At 35.0% G+C, this 18,447-nt stretch overlaps 1 protein-coding gene across 1 annotated transcript; it reads right to left on the reverse strand.

The window, feature by feature from the left end:
• Nucleotides 1–382: 382 nt before the first annotated feature.
• On the reverse strand, nt 383–5,173 carry LOC121992386 (phragmoplastin interacting protein 1-like). Its single transcript, XM_042546715.1, has 3 exons — nt 4,735–5,173; nt 952–998; nt 383–851 (listed from the first exon to the last, which is right to left on the reverse strand). The coding sequence occupies exons 1-3, from the start codon at nt 5,098–5,100 to the stop codon at nt 512–514; spliced, it is 753 nt and encodes a 250-aa protein (XP_042402649.1). The 5' UTR covers nt 5,101–5,173; the 3' UTR covers nt 383–511.
• Between the last annotated feature and the right edge of the window lie 13,274 nt (nt 5,174–18,447).

An 18,447-nucleotide genomic window follows, 5' to 3' on the forward strand; every position in this document is an offset into this window, starting at 1 on the left:
CTCTTCCGAGGCACGACTTGATTAGCATCGCAACTAACTCACTAGTCTATTAGAAGGCACCCTTGGGAAGGGTATGTTTTTCTTACTTATTCTCCATGCACTTCATTATTCTACTATTTATTCAACTCTTAATATAATTTTGGGACTTGCCTCGAACATCGGATTACTAGGGATCGAGACAACTCAATCGCTGTTTGCAAATAAAATTGATCAAAGACCTTCTAACGACTTGGTCAACATAAAAAATAACCTTTCATATCCTCCTCCTGATCATGACAACTCGATCAATATTTCAATGACATCATTTTGACCATTTTATCTTCTCAACTTTAAGACGGATCAGCAACTATAATTATACAGGTTGGAATTTGAGTTTCATGCCAGGAAAAAACAAAGAGAGACGTCTTTCCATATTCCAAGTGTTTTAACAAGCAATTTGACCATGTAAATTGAACTATCCCATGGTTTGCCGGATCCTAGAAAGCATAGACTACTTGCTTTCATGCCTATTTCAATTCTTGTTGCTAATTGCATAGGCTATTTTCACTGCCCTTCCATGGAATTCATGCTGATTCTTCTTCATAGCCTCCTCCAGGGACTCATCGTCTTCAAAATCAATGTGGCAAAAGCCTCTAGACACACCAGAAGTCTTGTCCAAAGCTAATCTCACCGAAGAAATCTTAGAATCTTTGAAGTAGTCTCTTATGTCATCTTCAGTAACGTCCCATGAGAGATTACCAACGTATGCCGAGAAGCATCCGTCAACTTTCTTTGGTTCATCCTGAAACCCAAATTTCCTCTTTCTCTGAGGACAAATTCTGCACCGTTCCACCTTTATAAACCTGTTTCCCCTGTGACATGGAAAAGGAAAAAAAAAAATAGTGCCAGCACATGGTAAACATAAATGATATTGATACGAAAATGACCATTGCTGCACAATGAAGACCATACATTTTAGTTCCATCCAATTCGAGTGCATTTGTTACCATCTCCTCCTCCTGAAACAAAAGTAATGATTAAAAATACAACTTCATTCTGTGGGAGCTTTCATTCTGTTTACAAGCGAGATCATCGTGAAGAAAAACACAGCTAATAGCTGCACTAAGTTCACGACTTGAGCTTTAAAGAAATATTAGAAATGGATCAGCTTGCAAGAACCTTTAAACTAATTTCTTATACTGGATAGTTAGCAGAAATCAGGTAGAAATGTTCAAAGAAAGCAATTATTGCAAACTAAAGTATTAATTTATTATTTTATAAAAGTATTGTTAAATTTCATAATAATTATTAACTTATAAACAATATTGTTTATTAGTAAAAATCAGTATTCACTTGTTAAAAATGGTTCTAGTACAATTATTCATATACGAAAGTATTTATAAAATGACATTTTAATAACTTATTGGCAATCTACATAATAGCATATTGCATTGTAGAAAGATATTGATACTGTTTTATAAGACCAATCATTATTCAACTATTTGTCATCATAGTTCTAAAATTTAATATTTATTTTCGATACTGCAAAAAGTATTTTGGAAAGGCAAAAATTAGTTTTCTCATTTCACCTCCTAATCAATATAAAATTATCTAGGAAAACACATTTTGAGTATAATATACATCCCAGTTGTCATCATCAAGTTGTGCTTGTCTCAATTATTTCTAGTCTAACTACATGGATTTTGTCATTATATTGAGCGCTATGTAAGGATATATCATTACAATTCAAATTAAAGCTTATTTATTATACTCCATGTTCGTCAATCATGCATAGAGAAACTACATACTACACGTACGCTAAAGTTCGATTATGATAATTGAGACAAGTACTATCCTTTTGACTTTGAGTTTAAAAAAAGAAAGAAAAGGAAAACATGTTTAATCTCTAAAGTGAAGAAAATACTATAACTAGAAACATCAATCCACATCCTTAGGTCAAGCACCATTGTTAGACCTCATAACTGATACTGTCACATGAAGGCTGACAGCATTTGCACTCCATCAACATACAACCTCAAGTGCTGATATAAAATATAGGCAAATTCAAGCCTTCATAAATTTACGAAAGTTGTCAATATTTGTTAGTTTTAAAGACCTTTCCTATTCCAAACTTCCATACAAATTCCAGTATGAAAAATATGTCCTGATACAATTTTACAGCAAGAAGTTTACATAATTAAGAAAAAAAATATGGTGCTACTTCCTAACCAGCAATATCAGAAGTTCAATATCTTGACCATTCTCCTATTTATAAACTCATATAATATCATGAAAATTCCAATATCTGGTTAATGCCTTTGAAGTTTAATACCATATCTTGGTAGAATTTCCTACAAAGGTTGGCATCACCTACAATTCGACCAACATAAATACACAGTTTAAAATTTAGGGTTAAATAAATCTTTAGAGTTTAAATTTTTGAAAAGTGTTTGTATTATCTTACAGTTTTAAGTTTCAAAAATTGTCAAATCACTATTGTAATCTCTGGTGTAAGGATATTCTTCAGTTTAATGAAAAAATTCCTGTTCGCAAGTTTTGATTCTGTACACGAGATCGACAATTTCTCAGTGCGAGATATCTATTTCCCTGTGTGGTATCATTATTAATATCAATAGTCATGTTTTGTTAGATTTTGGTGTTTTAGATTCCTCAGTCATTGCTCTCCCCCGCTAAGACCACACTTTCCAATTTTCAAAGCAGCGATGTTGTTTATTTTTTTCATTTACAAGCTGCAATATCATCTTGAGGATAGCTCCTTTTTTGGTTGAATAGGACAGTTCATTATTTGCGGGAGTTGAAATTACTTTTTTGCATAGTTGTGAAAAGCGCGCGCCTGGCTATGCCTAGGCGCAGCTAGGAGCGCCATTTGCACTTGGGCAATGACCCAGGGGCAGTAGTTGAATGAGGCGCGCTTAAGAGTGCATCTTTTGCGAGGTTAAAGCGTGCTTAAGGCACAATTTTCTTCGCTTTATTGAAGTTTTAATTTTTTTAAAAAGTCCAAACCATAGTTTCAATTTTTTTAAAAAGTCCAAACCATACCTTTAAATATCCTTTAAATTAATTAGGTTACATTAACTTGTATGTATGCGGCACATTTGTCTTGCTTGACTCTTCCTCTCCCTTAAAAAATGAATATCAACCTCCCTTAGTCCTTTGCAAACTTATTTCGCTGAATTTCTCTTGCACGACTCTTCCTCTCCCCAAAAAAATCAACATCAACATCCCTTCCCCTCCACTCCCTTCTCAAACGTGAACTCTTCTCTCTCCTACAACATCAACATCGGCCTTCTAGATTTGGCTACACTTTTTTTGCTTTTCTTCTTTTGTTTCATCATAACGGCATATGTTTTCCTCAAAGATTTAAGTTCATAAGTTTTCTTCTCGGTTTTGTTTTTTTTTCCTCACATAATCAAATTTTAAATTAGTTCAGAATTTACATTTTAATGATTCTATTTTTTTCGTTCCTGACAAATTCAAATTGTAAATTAATTTAGAATTTTCATTCCAATGATTTTGATTTTTCATTAATTTGAAGATTGATTTTGATTTTGATTATGAAGATAAACTATTTCAATATTTGAATGTTAGTGAATTTTATATTTACATTATTGTTTAATAGTTTGTGAAATATTTGAATTTTGTTAGTGAAATATTTTGACAAAAATTCCCTATATATGTTTGAATTGTAAAAATTTATACTCAAAGTGTCTTACTTTGGTAAGGCGTGCACCTCACCTTGCACCTAGCGCCTTAGATCCCACAACACCTATTCACTTTTGGGCGCCTCATGCCTCAAATAATTATGCTTTTTCATATAAATCCTTTTCTCAAGTCAATCCTGTCAATCTTTAACATGAATATTTTAAAAAATGTTCATGAAGTTTATATTGTGATCCCATAAAATGATTTTTTTTTTGTTTATTATATCTTTATAGTGGATATAGGACATATAGCAATGGTTAATCATTGTATATAAATCCAAATAATAGCCAAATATTATGGATATCTAAAGAAAATAGTATATGTACCATTCATCTATCACATTAGCATTGAGTATACTATTAGTGTCAACAATCGACTATATATATATATATATATATCTCAATTCTTGTTTGCCATCTAAAATATTTTCATAGCTTCTTAAAATTCAAATTTTGTTGGTTTTTGACTCTTTTTTTTTTTGCTTTTCTGCAAATGTATTTTGCTTAAATTTCCTTTTCAGAATAAAATTTACTAATAATGAATTCATTTATAGGTATTGATTCTACTGAATTTTTGTATTTGTTTGTTAAATTGCACCCCTTTTCATAAACAAACAATTTTTATGGATCTACTATCTATTTCCAGATCTAATTCAACTAGGTGTGTGTTCTTCATTCTTTTCCTTCATGATATTGACAAATGTAGAGATTAAACTTTAGTATATGAAAATTTTCTCTATTCTCTAGTTTTAATCTTTGTTTTCTTAAATTTGAAAATTGAAAATTGTATTAATAGTTTTTATTTTTCATAGAAGATGATTGATTTTATGCGGACAGCAACTGCATGGGCATTCCACTACTGTTATTTCCTAGAATTGGTTGTTCTATGTTGCCATAAACTCTTTACAGCCAGCATATCCCTGCCACTATTTTTCTCCATTAAAGTGAAATATAACAGCTCGATAATGTGGAGAAAAGTTATGATGGAGCAAAAGCCGAGAATTATCCTTCAGAGTAAGAAGAGGGTAGGAACCTGAAAAGTGACAAAGGCGAGGCCACGGAAGTTTCCAGAGTCTGGGAATCGAGAGAGCTGAAGCTGAGCGACGGGACCAATGTCCTTGAACAAGTCCCTGATCTGTTTCTCAGTCGCGGAGTAGGGCATACCGCTGACTACCACCTTGGTAAGTTCATGAGATTCGGTACCTTCTTCCGGCACCACCGCCTTCTCCCCAACGGTCCACTGAAACTGCTCGTCTTCACTCGCTTGTTCGGCGTCGTCGACAGGGACGAGCAGTGGCTGCCCCCATTTGTCTTTCTTAACCTTTGCTTTCTTTGCCTTCTTGTTCGTCTTTCTGGGCTCCTCCGTACCAGCGTCCGCTTCCGTGCCTGCCGCCTCCATGACTCAGCTCTTGGGGTTTGGGAGCACTGTGAATGCGATGGTTGATTATGCCTTCGATAGGGGTTTAGGTTTTGGAAAGGTTGAATGGGAAAAAAAGTTATTGTACCAACTACAATATTATAAATAAAATTATTCAAAATGGATTAAAATTATTATATTCAACTATTTATTTATTATTTTTATTAAAATTATTTAAACTTATAATATACATGGAATATTTGAAAATAGAAATAAAAAACTAATAAAGATAAAGTTAGAGTATTATAAATAATTATTTTCAAACTTAATTTTTAGTTAAATAATAATATTCTAAAATTATATAAATTAATCTTTTTAATTATCTAATATAATTTTGATATACTATTTGTTACTATAATTATTATTATATTTTAAATATTATATTAAAATTATTATTATAAATTTAATAAAAATAAAAAATGATAAATGATAAAATTTATATAAATACATAAAAGTATGTATAAAAAATCTAGAAATAAAATTATATAAAAATATAAAAATATTATTCAAAAAATAAATATGGTAGAAGTATGGTGGTAATTATGTAAAATGATAAATTTATTAAGGTCATAAATATAATAGCAATTATGTAAAATGATAAATTTAATAAGAATACAAATGTCAACTTTTAATTCTAGGTCATAAACAAAAGACTAGAAATAAGAAAAAATATCATATTTTTACTTTTAACTTTTGAATAAAAGTTACAAAAATTGAAGTAGAAATTGACATTTACAATCACTTAAAAGTATTTCCATATAACTAAAATCTAATAAATGCATAGTAAAATTTTTACCAAATAATAGGATCAAAATCACTTCAAAATTATGGTAGCCCTATAATAACATGAGTAAATTATTTTCAAAATAAAATATATGTTGGATATTATTTAAAAAAATTTAAATATCTTTTGATGAAAATAATAATAACAGTCGCCCTTTTAATTTCTGTGCAAAGTTCCATCTTATCTAGTTTAGCCCCATTTTTTGGATATTTTTGTCAAAAAAAAATAATAATAATAATAAACAAAATTTAAAAAAAAAAAATGCAGTACCAGTTAGTTGTCATCCCTTATGCTTCTCTGTATATTTTTTGACATTTTCTAAGTGTAAGGATCTAATGCATAAAAAAATATATATAATGTAGTGAAAACAATATATATAATGTATTGAAAAAAATATCCTTCGAGATCCTTGTGAATATTGTATATTATATTTTCCTCTCTCGACAGTAACTTTGATTCATATGCAGATCTCAGTGTGATTAGTACGTCCGCACCTCTACGGTATCCACACGAACACATTCTCCGTCTGTCTCATGAACTCACGATTTGGAGAAGAAACAACTTTTGTTGTGCTAGTAAATACACAAGGTTATTTTTTACCAAGAAAAGAAGAGAAAGAAGAGCAAAAACTAAGAAGATCAACATCACCCAAAAGGTTACTTCACCTATATAAGGTGACTTCATCAAAAAATTTATTTACCAAAAAAGTTACTTCACCAAAAAGTTACTTTACGAAAAAAATTACTTCACCTAAAGGTTACTTTTACAAATGACTTTTGTACTCATCCAATGAATACAAAAACATTTGTCTCTTGATCTTCCTTTTGATTAATAATGTATTAATATATATTAATATTCATAAATCTTAATAGATTGGATTTCATATATTGGATTAACCATTAACCCAATAAGCCATTAATCCAATAAACTAATGAGTCTAACCCATTACTTAATGAGTCTAATCCGAATTTATTCGAGTCTAACCCAATTTGTATAATTCAAATTAGACTTAACCCTATAACACATCTCCAAATCAACATGTTCTTTGTGTGTGACCCAATAGACTCTCGTAATGCTAGCAATGTATCTAAAACCATTTTAGATACATAAGCAATGAGTGACATCTAGCAATGCATCATTGTGTTGGGTTTTTCGGGCAGCAAAAACCTCTTTTTTCGTTGCGGAAACCCCGAAATTCCCATGCCACGGATCCGTGCGAAGATTAAAATTTCGTAAAACTTCGAGTATGAGTTTTCTAACCTAGATCTAAACTAGATCTACAAAGGAGAAGAGTTTTACCCTTGATGCGAAGTTCTTCGCTTAATCCCGCTCGTCCAAAGTTCGTCGGATCTCGAGAGTGTCAAAGTAGACACTCCTCTATGTGTATCCACACAAGCAAGAGATGGAGAGACCAAACAAAAGGTGTGCTAGCACCTTTTTAGGGTTCGGCCAAGGGAGGAGAGGGAGAGAAGAGAAGAGCTTGAGGAAGAAGATGACTTTAATGAAAAATCAATTCAAGCTTGTAACTCCACACAAGTGGTCGACCACCTTCAAGTGAGTGGTTATATACTCCATGGAATTTCAAGAGTCAAAAACTCTTGATTTCCCTCATGAGGTGGCACACCATGAAGTGGTCTTAATGATGTGGCACATCATCATAAGCCCACTTAATGCCAACTCACCAATGAGGTGGCAAATGGTCAAGTCAAACTTGACCCTTCATCTTCCTCTCAAGTCAAGTCAAACTTGACCACTTCTCTCACTTGGTTGATCTAATATAACCATTGGTTCAAGTCAATTTTAATTTAATGAATCTCTATTCATTGAATTAAATTAATTAAATGAGTCTAAGTCCAAATTAGACTCACTTAACACATGAACCAAATTGAGTCCAACTCAATTAGCTCAATTTGGATTATTCTTAATCCAATTTGGTTCATCACATGAACCTAATCATTTAGGTTCATCAAATGAACCTAATCTCCATCTAATTGCCCTTTGTGTGTGACCCTATAGGTTTTTATAACGTTGTCAATGCTCCTAAACTCATTTAGAAGCATAAGTAATGAGCGGTATCTAGCAACACATCATTACTACCCAAGTTATAAGAATGTTGAGATCCAACATCACCTTGTGACTACTAATTGTGATTCCTCACAATATATGACAATGTCCTTCTATCCTAGACATCTAGATTGATCAATGTGAGGCATAGACTGTGTCATCCTCTAATCAATCTAAATCTTGAACTCCAAGTAGACTCACTCAATCAAATGAGCTTAATATCCCATATTGACTCATTTGGGCATGACCATGCACTTAGTGGTCTCACTCTATCAAGCATATCGATGTCACTCCCGTTATATAGGAGGGATAGATCCCATCTACATCACTCACATCCCTCTTCATAATTCGTTACATACCCAGTAATCGCCTTTATAGTCCACCCAGTTACGGGTGACGTTTGACGAAACCAAAGTACGTAACTCTTTATGTATGGAACCATGGTGACTTCAGGTCCAAGGACTAGTAGTAATACTAATAGCCACATGAGAAAGTATATGACACTCATATAACGATCCATAATACTTTCTCATGGTGGATCATTCAGTATACATTCTCCAATGCATACCCATGTGTCAACTTGATATCTCCATATCCATAACTTGTGAGATCAAGTCATCGAGTTGACCTACATGCTAGTCTCGTTGCATTAACATTGTCCCTGAATGTTAATACTTGACTAGTAATGATTAAGAGTAGTGTTCCCTATATCATCTCACTATCGATTCAACCAATCGATTGATATAGGTAAGAACCTTCTACTCAAGGATGCTATTATACTTAGTTATTTGGCACAAATACAAGTAAGTATAATAATCAAAACAAATGTCTTATACAAGAATATGATACAACGAGTTCATACAACAATCATCAAATGATTGGCTCTAGGGATCTAACTAACACATTGCTACCCAAGTGATGACAATGTCGAAACCTGACCTAACATTTTCGTGTCTATTATCTTGTATAACTCAATCATTCTATCTTTGATATCTAGATTGATCAATGAGTCATAGACTGTATCATCCTCTTATCAATCTTTGTGTTTCTTGATATCTAAGTAAACACACTCAAACAAATAAACTCAATATCTCATATTAACTTATTTGAGCATGACCTTGTATTATTGTGTCCTACTAATCAAGGGGTCCACAGATATCGCTTCTGTCATATGGAAGGGATAGATCCCATATACATCACTCACATCCCTCCTTATAGCTTATTGTATACCTAGTGATTGACTTTATGGTCCACCTTATTACAGGTGACGTTTGTTGATGCTAAAGTACATAACTTCTTATGTAGGAAACCGTAGTGACTTCAGGTCTAAGAACTATTTATACCCCCACGTGTCAACCTGATATCTTATATCCATGACTTGTAAGATTAAGTCATCTGTTGACCTACATGTTAGTCTTAACGTATTAATATTGTTCTTATATATTAATGATTGACTAGGAATAGTTAAAAGTAATGTTCTATATATATCTATAACATCGTACTATCAATTCAACCAATTGATAAGTTATAGATTAGAACCTCCTACTTTAGGATATTATTATACGTATTCATTCTACACTAAATTAAAGTAAATATAATAACCAACTTTATCTTTTTATTAATAAGTTAAATATGATACAAAAAGTGTCATTGTCAATCATCTCATAATTAATACTAGGGCTAATATTAATAATCTCCTATTAGCACTAGTGTGAATCACTGAAATATCTAATACCCAGTGACCTAGTATGATCATAATGCTTTCTCTGTGCGAAAGCCTTGGTTAAGGGATCTACAATGTTAAAATCAATCGATATTCTACATATCTTCACTGTAGGATCGATGCATGATGTACGTTGATTATATACACTTTTATCCATGTTTGGACGTACATCTACTTGTATTTCATTTGCATAATCTATGCTTATCGCATCCTATTTATTTATAATGTCATACTTCCATTATATTTTGTTCGGAGATCTGCTCTTTACTTGTTTTTATTGACATGACGCTATTTGGAGCGAAAATGGAGCAAAAACGCACACAGGAGCTTGGGTCATGTAGGCCACACGGTCGTGTGGCCATTATCATGCCTTGGTCGTGCCGAATGGCATGGTCGTGCCAGCTCCCGATGCGAAGAAGGCCACAGTCGTGTGCTCCACACGGCCGTGCCATTATTCCAGTGGCCAAGCAGCACACGACCGTGCCAAATGGCACGGTCGTGCCAACATTCCAGTGGCGAGGAAGGTCACGACCGTGTGAATCCAGACGGCTGTGTGACCTCGGCAGAGAAGAAGAGGGCCATGGCCGTGTGAGCCACACGGCCATGTGACTCAACCCGAGAAGAAGCCGTGTGAGGTCGTGTGGATTCCACACGGCCATGTGACGAAGAACACGAGCCGTACCACGCTAAACAGAGCTGTGTTGAATTCTGGGCAGATTACAGACCGATCGTAATTCGGCCATAACTTTGCGCTCCGTTAGAGTTTCGAGATCTTCTTTATACTGAAACATAGCTGACTTCAAGATCTACAACTTTACTTCAGTTCCAACAGAGAGAAAGCATTGTCTTCCCATGCTAAATGGCACGACTGTGCCTCCCAACTACGGGTTCAACTGGACCTCCGCCCAGACTGCAGACCAAACTTTAAACCGCCATAACTTTTGGCTCGGTTGGATCCAGGGCTCGATCCAAGTATCAGATTGAAGAAAATTTCACGAGCTACAACTTTGGTTCAGGGTGAATCATGAGAAAACCTGTTTTAATAGGTGAAAAATCTGGTTTACCGGACCCCTGTAATCCTGGTTTTCCTGGGCATCTTGGAGGAGGTATAAAAGGGTCAAGATCCCCATTCTTTGACTCATCTTAGGTTTAGGACTTCGTCCCTCTCCTTGGGGAAGGGTTCTCCCCTTAGGGGGAAACCCTAGAGCTTTATCCACCTCCATCCCTCATCGATCCCTCCATCTCTGGAGCGAGGAGGCATCCCAAAGACATCAAAATCATTGGCAAGCATTTCTTCTTCCCCTTCTTCTTGAATCTAGGGTTGTAAGTATGCTTTTATTTATGTTTTGGGTCTGTTCTTCTTTAGCAATGGATTAGATCTCCAGATCTAGGATGTAGGAAGTATTTGTGATGTGATGGAGATGTAAAACTATGTAGACTTGCCATGTTTCTATTCAATGACTTGTTAATGCCTTGTTCATGTTTGATGATATGTGTGTGTGTGTGTGTGAATGCTTATATATATCTTTTGCATATTTAATCAAATAGTTGTGTATAATTGTTAATCCCGTAGGGGGAATACCCTAGATCGTATGACCGAGGGACGTCGTGATAGGGTTGTCCCACTAACAGACGTCTAGGATATCACCTTGAAAGGAGAAACAAATCTCCACAATGAAGTAGGGGATCGGGCGTAATCTCTATTTCTATTTCTATGTTATTGTGTGTTAGTGTGTTTCTCTGTTGTATGACTGAGGTACGTCGTGACAGGGTTGCCCCGCTAACGGACTTCATAGGAATCACTTCCATTTAGTAGCATAGGACATGGAATAATAGATCATGCCGGCTTATCCACTACAGGGGAGAGTTGGTAATGAATCTAACTTCCTACAAGAGCATGAACATATAGGATAGAAATTAATTAAGCAATCTATGTAACATCACCTAGCATTACAAGGAAATCGAAATCCTAGAATCTATCATCCACCATCCTCTTGCTCAACCCCTCTCGAGATCCATTCTCTCTCTTCCCTCTTCTCTTTCTCTTACTCTTTTTTTCCACGTTTGTCTAGATAATTCGTCGTGCGAAGTTAACTAGTGCTTAATCAACAGTCTCTATAGATACGATAATCTTTTATATTACTGACGATGTAACCGTACACTTGCGGTTCGTAACAATACACTAGAGGAGGGTGAATAGCACTCATGGATTTCATGTTTGTTTAAAAAACGTTCGAGTAAAACACAGCGGAATAGAGATAGGAAAGACAAAAACAAAGCAATCGCAAACACCAAGAGTTACTTAGTTCGGAGCATGTGTCGACTCCTACTCCAAGGCTCTCATGTGAGAGTACTTTCGATGGGCAATCACTAATCAATCGAAAGAAGTACAAGTACAATGATTACAAGTAATTATAACAATTAAAGAATACCGACGACTCCAAATTTTAGATCTTCAGTGCGGTGGTTGTTGGGGTAGCTTTTAAGCATCAAGGAAGCGTTTTCACAGTAGCACGAAGAAGCGAAGTTGCTTAGAATGTTGTTCTATTAGTCCCTGGTTGAATGTTGCTTATATAAGTTGTTCCGGGTGCCTGGAACCCCTCCGGGCACTTGGACCACATGGCTCATCCAATCGACGCACTCCACATTAGCTTATGGATCATTTTTCAAGTCCGGGCACCTAGAATGAGTCCGGGTGTCCAAACCGCCTAAGCACCCGTGGCCCGCCCAGGGTGAGCTTGGTCCGGGCGCCCGGACCAACTTTTCTAGCCTCCTTATTTTCTACAAAACAAAGTTAGTTCAGGCAATAAACAATATATAATATGAATTTGACAGCCTCGGATTGTCCGGTTCTGACTTTGAGTTTCGCTGAAACTCTAGGTCAAACCGACGCTTACTATTCCCTCTTCGGGGGAACACATCCTCACCTACTCCTCTCAGGAGAGTTTACCTTTTGTTAGATCGATCCTCCATGGCCGTCAGGACTTTTGCTCAGTGTCCGAGACTTCAGGTCTTCATGCTAAGCGTTCGCTTTATGACCCGTCCAGACTTTCACCTAGTCCACGACCACCAGGATTTTCATCTAGAGTCCCCAAATTTAGGATTTCTCTCAAAGAACTGAATCCGCCAAGACTTCGCCTTGCCTAACTGTAATTAGGACTTTCCATTGCCTAGGGTTACCACCCCCTAGAACGTAGGGTTACCTCCCCCTAGGGTTTTTCACCTACCTAGAATCCATTAGGACTTTGGCCTAAGAACACTTAGGATTTTCCTACAAGCTCATTCAAACTTGTTAAACGACAAGTGACCTTAACTTTGGATCATTTGCCATAATCAAAACTTAGATTCGATAATCTGGTGCTCCCTACACCAACATGCACATCTCCTCTATTGATGATCTCTCGAATGAGATGGAATCACCATAGTATGTGTTTGGATCACTGATGAGAGCGAGGTTCCTTAGCCTGTGAAATATCCCCATTGTTATCACAATAGAGGTCTATTAGGTTCGCTATACTAGAAACAACATCAAGCTCTGTAATAAACTTTCTGATCTAAACAACCTCTTTAGCTACAGCTGAAGTGGTAATGTACTCGGCCTCTGTTGTAGAATCAGTGATTGTGTCTTACTTTGAACTCTTCCAACCTACAGCACAACCATTTAAGAAAAATACATATCCTAACTACGATCTGTAATTATCCTTGTCAGTTTGGAAGTTAGCATCGGTGTAACCCTTTATAGCAAGCTCTTCATTGCCTCTAGAGATAAAGAAATAGTCTTGAGTTCTTCGTAAGTATTTAAGAATATTCTTGATAGCTGTCTAGTGACCTTCACCTAGATTTGATTAGTATCTGCTCGTCATGATTAGCGCATATGAGACATCTGGGCATATATAAAGTATGACATACATGATAGACCTATAGCAGATGCATAAGGAATCCCATCCATGTGGTCCCTTTCTTCCTTAGAAAAGGGGCATTGAGTTTTTGAAAGAGTCACACCATGTGACATCGATAGAAATCCCTTTTTGGAATTCTACATGGCAAAATATTTAAGCACCTTTTCAATATATGTACTTTAACTTAGACCAAACAATCTATTAGATCTATCTCTATAGATCTTGATGCCTAAAATGTAGGCTGCTTTACCTAAGTTCTTCATTGAGAAATAATTCCCAAGTCAAGTCTTCACTGACTGAAGAGTATGGATATCATTTCCAATGAAAAATATGTCATCTACATACAATATGATAAAGATGATTGTACTCCCACTAAACTTCTTATAGACACAAGGTTCATCTTCATTCTTGATGAAACCAAACACGTTGATTGCATCATTGAATTAAAGATTCTAGTTTCTAGAAGCTTGCTTTAATCCATAAATGGATCTTTGCAACTTACATACCTTTCCAGCATTCTTTGGATCTATAAAACCATCAAGTTGTGTCATGTACACATCCTTAAGTAGATTTCCATTAAGAAATGCAGTTTTGACATCCATCAACTAGATCTCATATCATAGTAAGCTACAATAGCAAGCATGATCCGAATAGACTTGAGCATCACAACTGGTGAAATGGTTTCATCATAGTCTATACCATGAATCTGCTTGAATCCTTTAGCCACCAATCTATCTTTATAGGTATACAAAAGACCATCTATATCAGTCTTCAGTTTGAAGACTCACTTACACACAATGGATTTGATCCCTTCAGGTGGATCAACCAAAGTCCATACTTCGTTAGTGTACATGGATTCCATTTTAGAACACATGACCTCTAGCCATTTCTCAAAATCTAGGCCCTATACCACTTCTTGATAAGATGTAGGCTGGTTAAGACCAACAAGCAATACATCACCGTGGTCAGACAAAAGAAAAGAATTGTTGGTTGCTACTCGGAATACCGTCCTAGTTCCCCTGTACAAAAATTTGTACAAGCATAGAACTATCCTAGCTACCCATGTGTTTTTATGAAGTTAAATTTGGATTACAAATGATGCTTAACATTATTAATCCAAATTATCCTTCAGAAGTTAAACTTGGATTGGAAACGATACTTAACATTTTTACTTCAAGTTTAACCGATGTGATCTTCCTAAGTTAAACCATATTACAGAAGTTATCAAATATCTATTTCAAAGATCGGCTTCCAAGTTAAACATAGCGAGGCACTAGACCTTCTTGGGTATGGGATCATCCACCACTTCCTAGACAAAGTCTCACAAAGAAATTGGATATTTAACTTCTTACAGTAAACTAGATTTAACTATAGAAACCTCAATAGAAGCACATTATCGAAACATAAAATCGAAAAAACAAAATCGATAACAAAAATGATAACATAAAACTGATAGCCTCTTGTGTTTGGTTTTTTCAAGATCTATACAAAGAATATGAATTAGTTATGATGCAGAAACAAATAACTAGTTATATCTTTCTTTGTAGCTAAAGACCTCTTGATCTTCTGTTGTATTCCTCTCTTTCTCTTGGACGTTGTGTGGGCAACGATCTACCAAGATGGAATCCACTTGAACCGCTTCTTCTCCTCCAAGACTCTCGAGCCACCAAGGGATGCCAAAATAGGAAATTTCCTTCTTCTTCTTCTCCTCCAAGAAACCGGCTACCAAGTGCTTCTCCTCTTCTTCTTCTTCCTCTCCAAGTAACCGGCCACAAGGATTTTCACATCCTTGATGTCACCGGCCCTAAGGAGGAAAAAGAGAAGACTAGATGAAGAGGTGCCGCTGGCCTAAGAGAAAGGGAGAAGGGGAGGAGTCGGCCACACCAAGGATAGAGAGAGGAATAGAATAGGGTTTGTCTACTCATGAGGCACCATCTCCTTCTCTGTTATAATCCTTGGTCAAGGCAAAAAAGGAAAATTTTAAACATAATTAAAACTTCCTTATTTGTGGCCTCCCTTTAAAAAAGGAAATTTTAATAACAATTAAAATCTCTCTCTTTTAAATTTCCTATTGTACATGGCAATAAAGGAAAGTTTTAGAATTAATCTCTCTTTTAAAACATGTAGACAATTACAAAAAAGGAAAGATTAATTAAAACTTCTCCTTTTAAATCATGGTTACAAGAAAGGAAAGTTTTATCAAAAAAATTAAAATCTCTCTTTTAAACATTATAGATAACTATAAATAAGGAAAGATTTTAACAAAATTAAAATCTCTCTTTAATCTTTTGTAGATAACTATAAAAGGAAAGATTTTAAAATTTTAAAACTCTCTTTTAAAACCATGAGAATGACTATAAAAGGAAATTGTAATCTTTCTTTTATCCATTGTAGATAATTACAAAAAGGAAATATTTTAATAAAATAAAATATCTCTTTTAACCATTGTAGATAACTACAAATAAGGAAAGATTTTAACAAAATTTTGTTTCAAAACAAAACTTCCTTTTCCTTTTATTCTTCATGTGGTCGGCCCTTAGCTTGGGCACCAAGCTTTGGTCGGCCACCTCTTGGCTTCCAAGCTCATGCTTGGCCGGCCCCCTTGCACCAAGCAAGGATGTGGCCGGCCCATTACTTGGGTAAGAAGTAGACTTTGTGGATACAAGGATTTATAGAGGCTACAATAGGGACCAAGAGGAGAAATTGGTTTTGGTCTCCCGATGAGCTTGAACTTCCTGTGTTCGCCCAACTCAAGTTCATCAATAATAACTCATACCACTAAAGAGTTATTATTGAACTACCACACCAATCCCAAATTACATTATGGGCTCCTTATTATGAGTGCATTAATCTCCGTGTGTTTAAGATATCGAATGTCCACTAATTAAATGAATTACTGACAACTCACTTAATTAATATCTAGCTCCAAAAAAAGTACCACTCAACTTCATTGTCATGCCGAACTAGGTCCACTTGAAGGGTTTACATGATAATCCTTATGAGCTCCTCAAGAGGATATCATCAACCTAGATTACTAGGACACAGTTTCATTCTATAATCAACAACACACCACATAAATAATATCATTTCTCAACTTATCAGGCCTATTGATTTATTGAACTAAATCGCACCCTTTGATAAATTAAAGAAATAAATATTAAATATATGTGCTTGTTATTATATCATGATTAAGAGTATGCACTTCCATAATAACAGAGGTTTTGTTCTTTTATATAGTCAGTATAAAAAGAAACTACCTCAAATGGTCCTGCTCAATACACTCATAGTGTACTAGTATAATATTATAGTCAAGATAAACTATTACCAAATTACACTACAACCACTCCAATGGTTTGTCCCATTCGATCTTGGTTGTGAGCTACTATTTATAATTTATAAGGATATGATAACATGATCTTCTGTGTGTCTCCTCACACCATGTTATCTACAATATAAATTAAATGGACAACTACACTTAGCATAAATGTAGACATTTGACCAATGTGATTCTTATTTCTAAATAAATGTCTATATAAAAAGCTAGACTTTTAGTATACATTCCAACAAGAATATCTTTCAAGTTGACGAAGGGTCTTATCATATCTGTGTAGAGCTTGTGCTACTTGAACAGGTTGTTGCTCCACAACTTCTTGTAGTGTAAACAAATCATGATCCACAACATCTTGTGGTACCTATTTAGTTTCTATCAAAGCGTCGGTGCTAGTTTGTGTATCTTGAATTTCTTCAATATTGTCTTTACTCCCATAAGTTTTTCTAGAAATAAATTCCCTTTCTAGAAAGACACCTATTCTGGCAACAAACACATTACCTTGTGTGGGATTATAGAAGTAATATCTCTTTATTTCCTTGGGATATCCTAAAAAATAGCACTTGTCTAATTTGGATCCTAGTTTATCTGAGAGTTATCGTCGAACATAAGCCTCACATCCCCAAATTTTCATGAAAGACATATTGGGGCTCTTCCCAGTCCATATCATATATGATGTCTTTATGACGGTCTTAGATGGAATTCGGTTAAGTGTGGTGAAAGCTATCATTTCTAGAGCATGTCCCTAGAAGGAAGTAGGAAGTTCTATTTGACTCATTATCAATTGTACCATATCTAATAAAGTATGATTTCTCCTTTCTGATACACCATTCTATTGTCGTGTTTCATGTGGAGTGAGTTAAGATATGATTCCACACTCAACGAGATGATCATAAAATTCTTGGTTAAGGTATTCCCCACCTCGATCTGATTGAAGCTTCTTAATATGCTTACCAAGTTGGTTTTGTATTCCATTCTTGAATTCTTTAAACTTTTCAAAGGATTCTTACTTATGTCTCATTAAATACACATAGTCGTATCTACTGATATCATCAGTAAAAGTAATGAAATACTGATAACCTCCTCTAGCTGCTATTTTGAAGGGGTCGCATACATCAGTATGTATGAGTCCTAATAAATCATTAGCTCTTTTGTTGTGTCCATTAAAAGGAGTCTTAGTCATCTTGGCTTGAAGACAAGATTCACATGCCTCATATGATTCAAAATCAAATGAGTTCAATACTCCATCCTTATGGAGTTGTGATATGCGACTCTCATTTATGTGACCCAAGTGACAATACCAGAGATATATTTGGTTCTAATCATTAGACTTGAATCATTTGGTATATATGTTATAGATTGGGTTGTCAAAGTCTAGAACATAGAGTCTATTCAAAAGATGTGCATTACAATAAAATATTTCATTGAAATAAATAGAACAATATTTGTCCTTTATTACAAATGAGAATCCTTTCTTAACTAAACAAGAAATAGAGATAATGTTCTTAGTTAAGGTGGGCATATAACATCA

This window comes from Zingiber officinale, chromosome 6B, assembly GCF_018446385.1.
Source record: "Zingiber officinale cultivar Zhangliang chromosome 6B, Zo_v1.1, whole genome shotgun sequence".
NCBI lineage: Eukaryota > Viridiplantae > Streptophyta > Magnoliopsida > Zingiberales > Zingiberaceae > Zingiber > Zingiber officinale.

What these genes read in the sequence shown, in the direction of transcription:
- LOC121992386 (XM_042546715.1), bottom strand. Translation starts at nt 5,100, where the DNA reads ATGGAGGCGGCAGGCACGGAAGCGGACGCTGGTACGGAGGAGCCCAGA. An exon ending in TCGCCTTTGTCACTTTTCAG is followed by an intron (nt 999 to 4,734) that starts GTTCCTACCCTC and finishes CTTTTGTTTCAG; the next exon opens with GAGGAGGAGATGGTAACAAA. An exon ending in GAATTGGATGGAACTAAAAT is followed by an intron (nt 852 to 951) that starts GTATGGTCTTCA and finishes TCCATGTCACAG; the next exon opens with GGGAAACAGGTTTATAAAGG.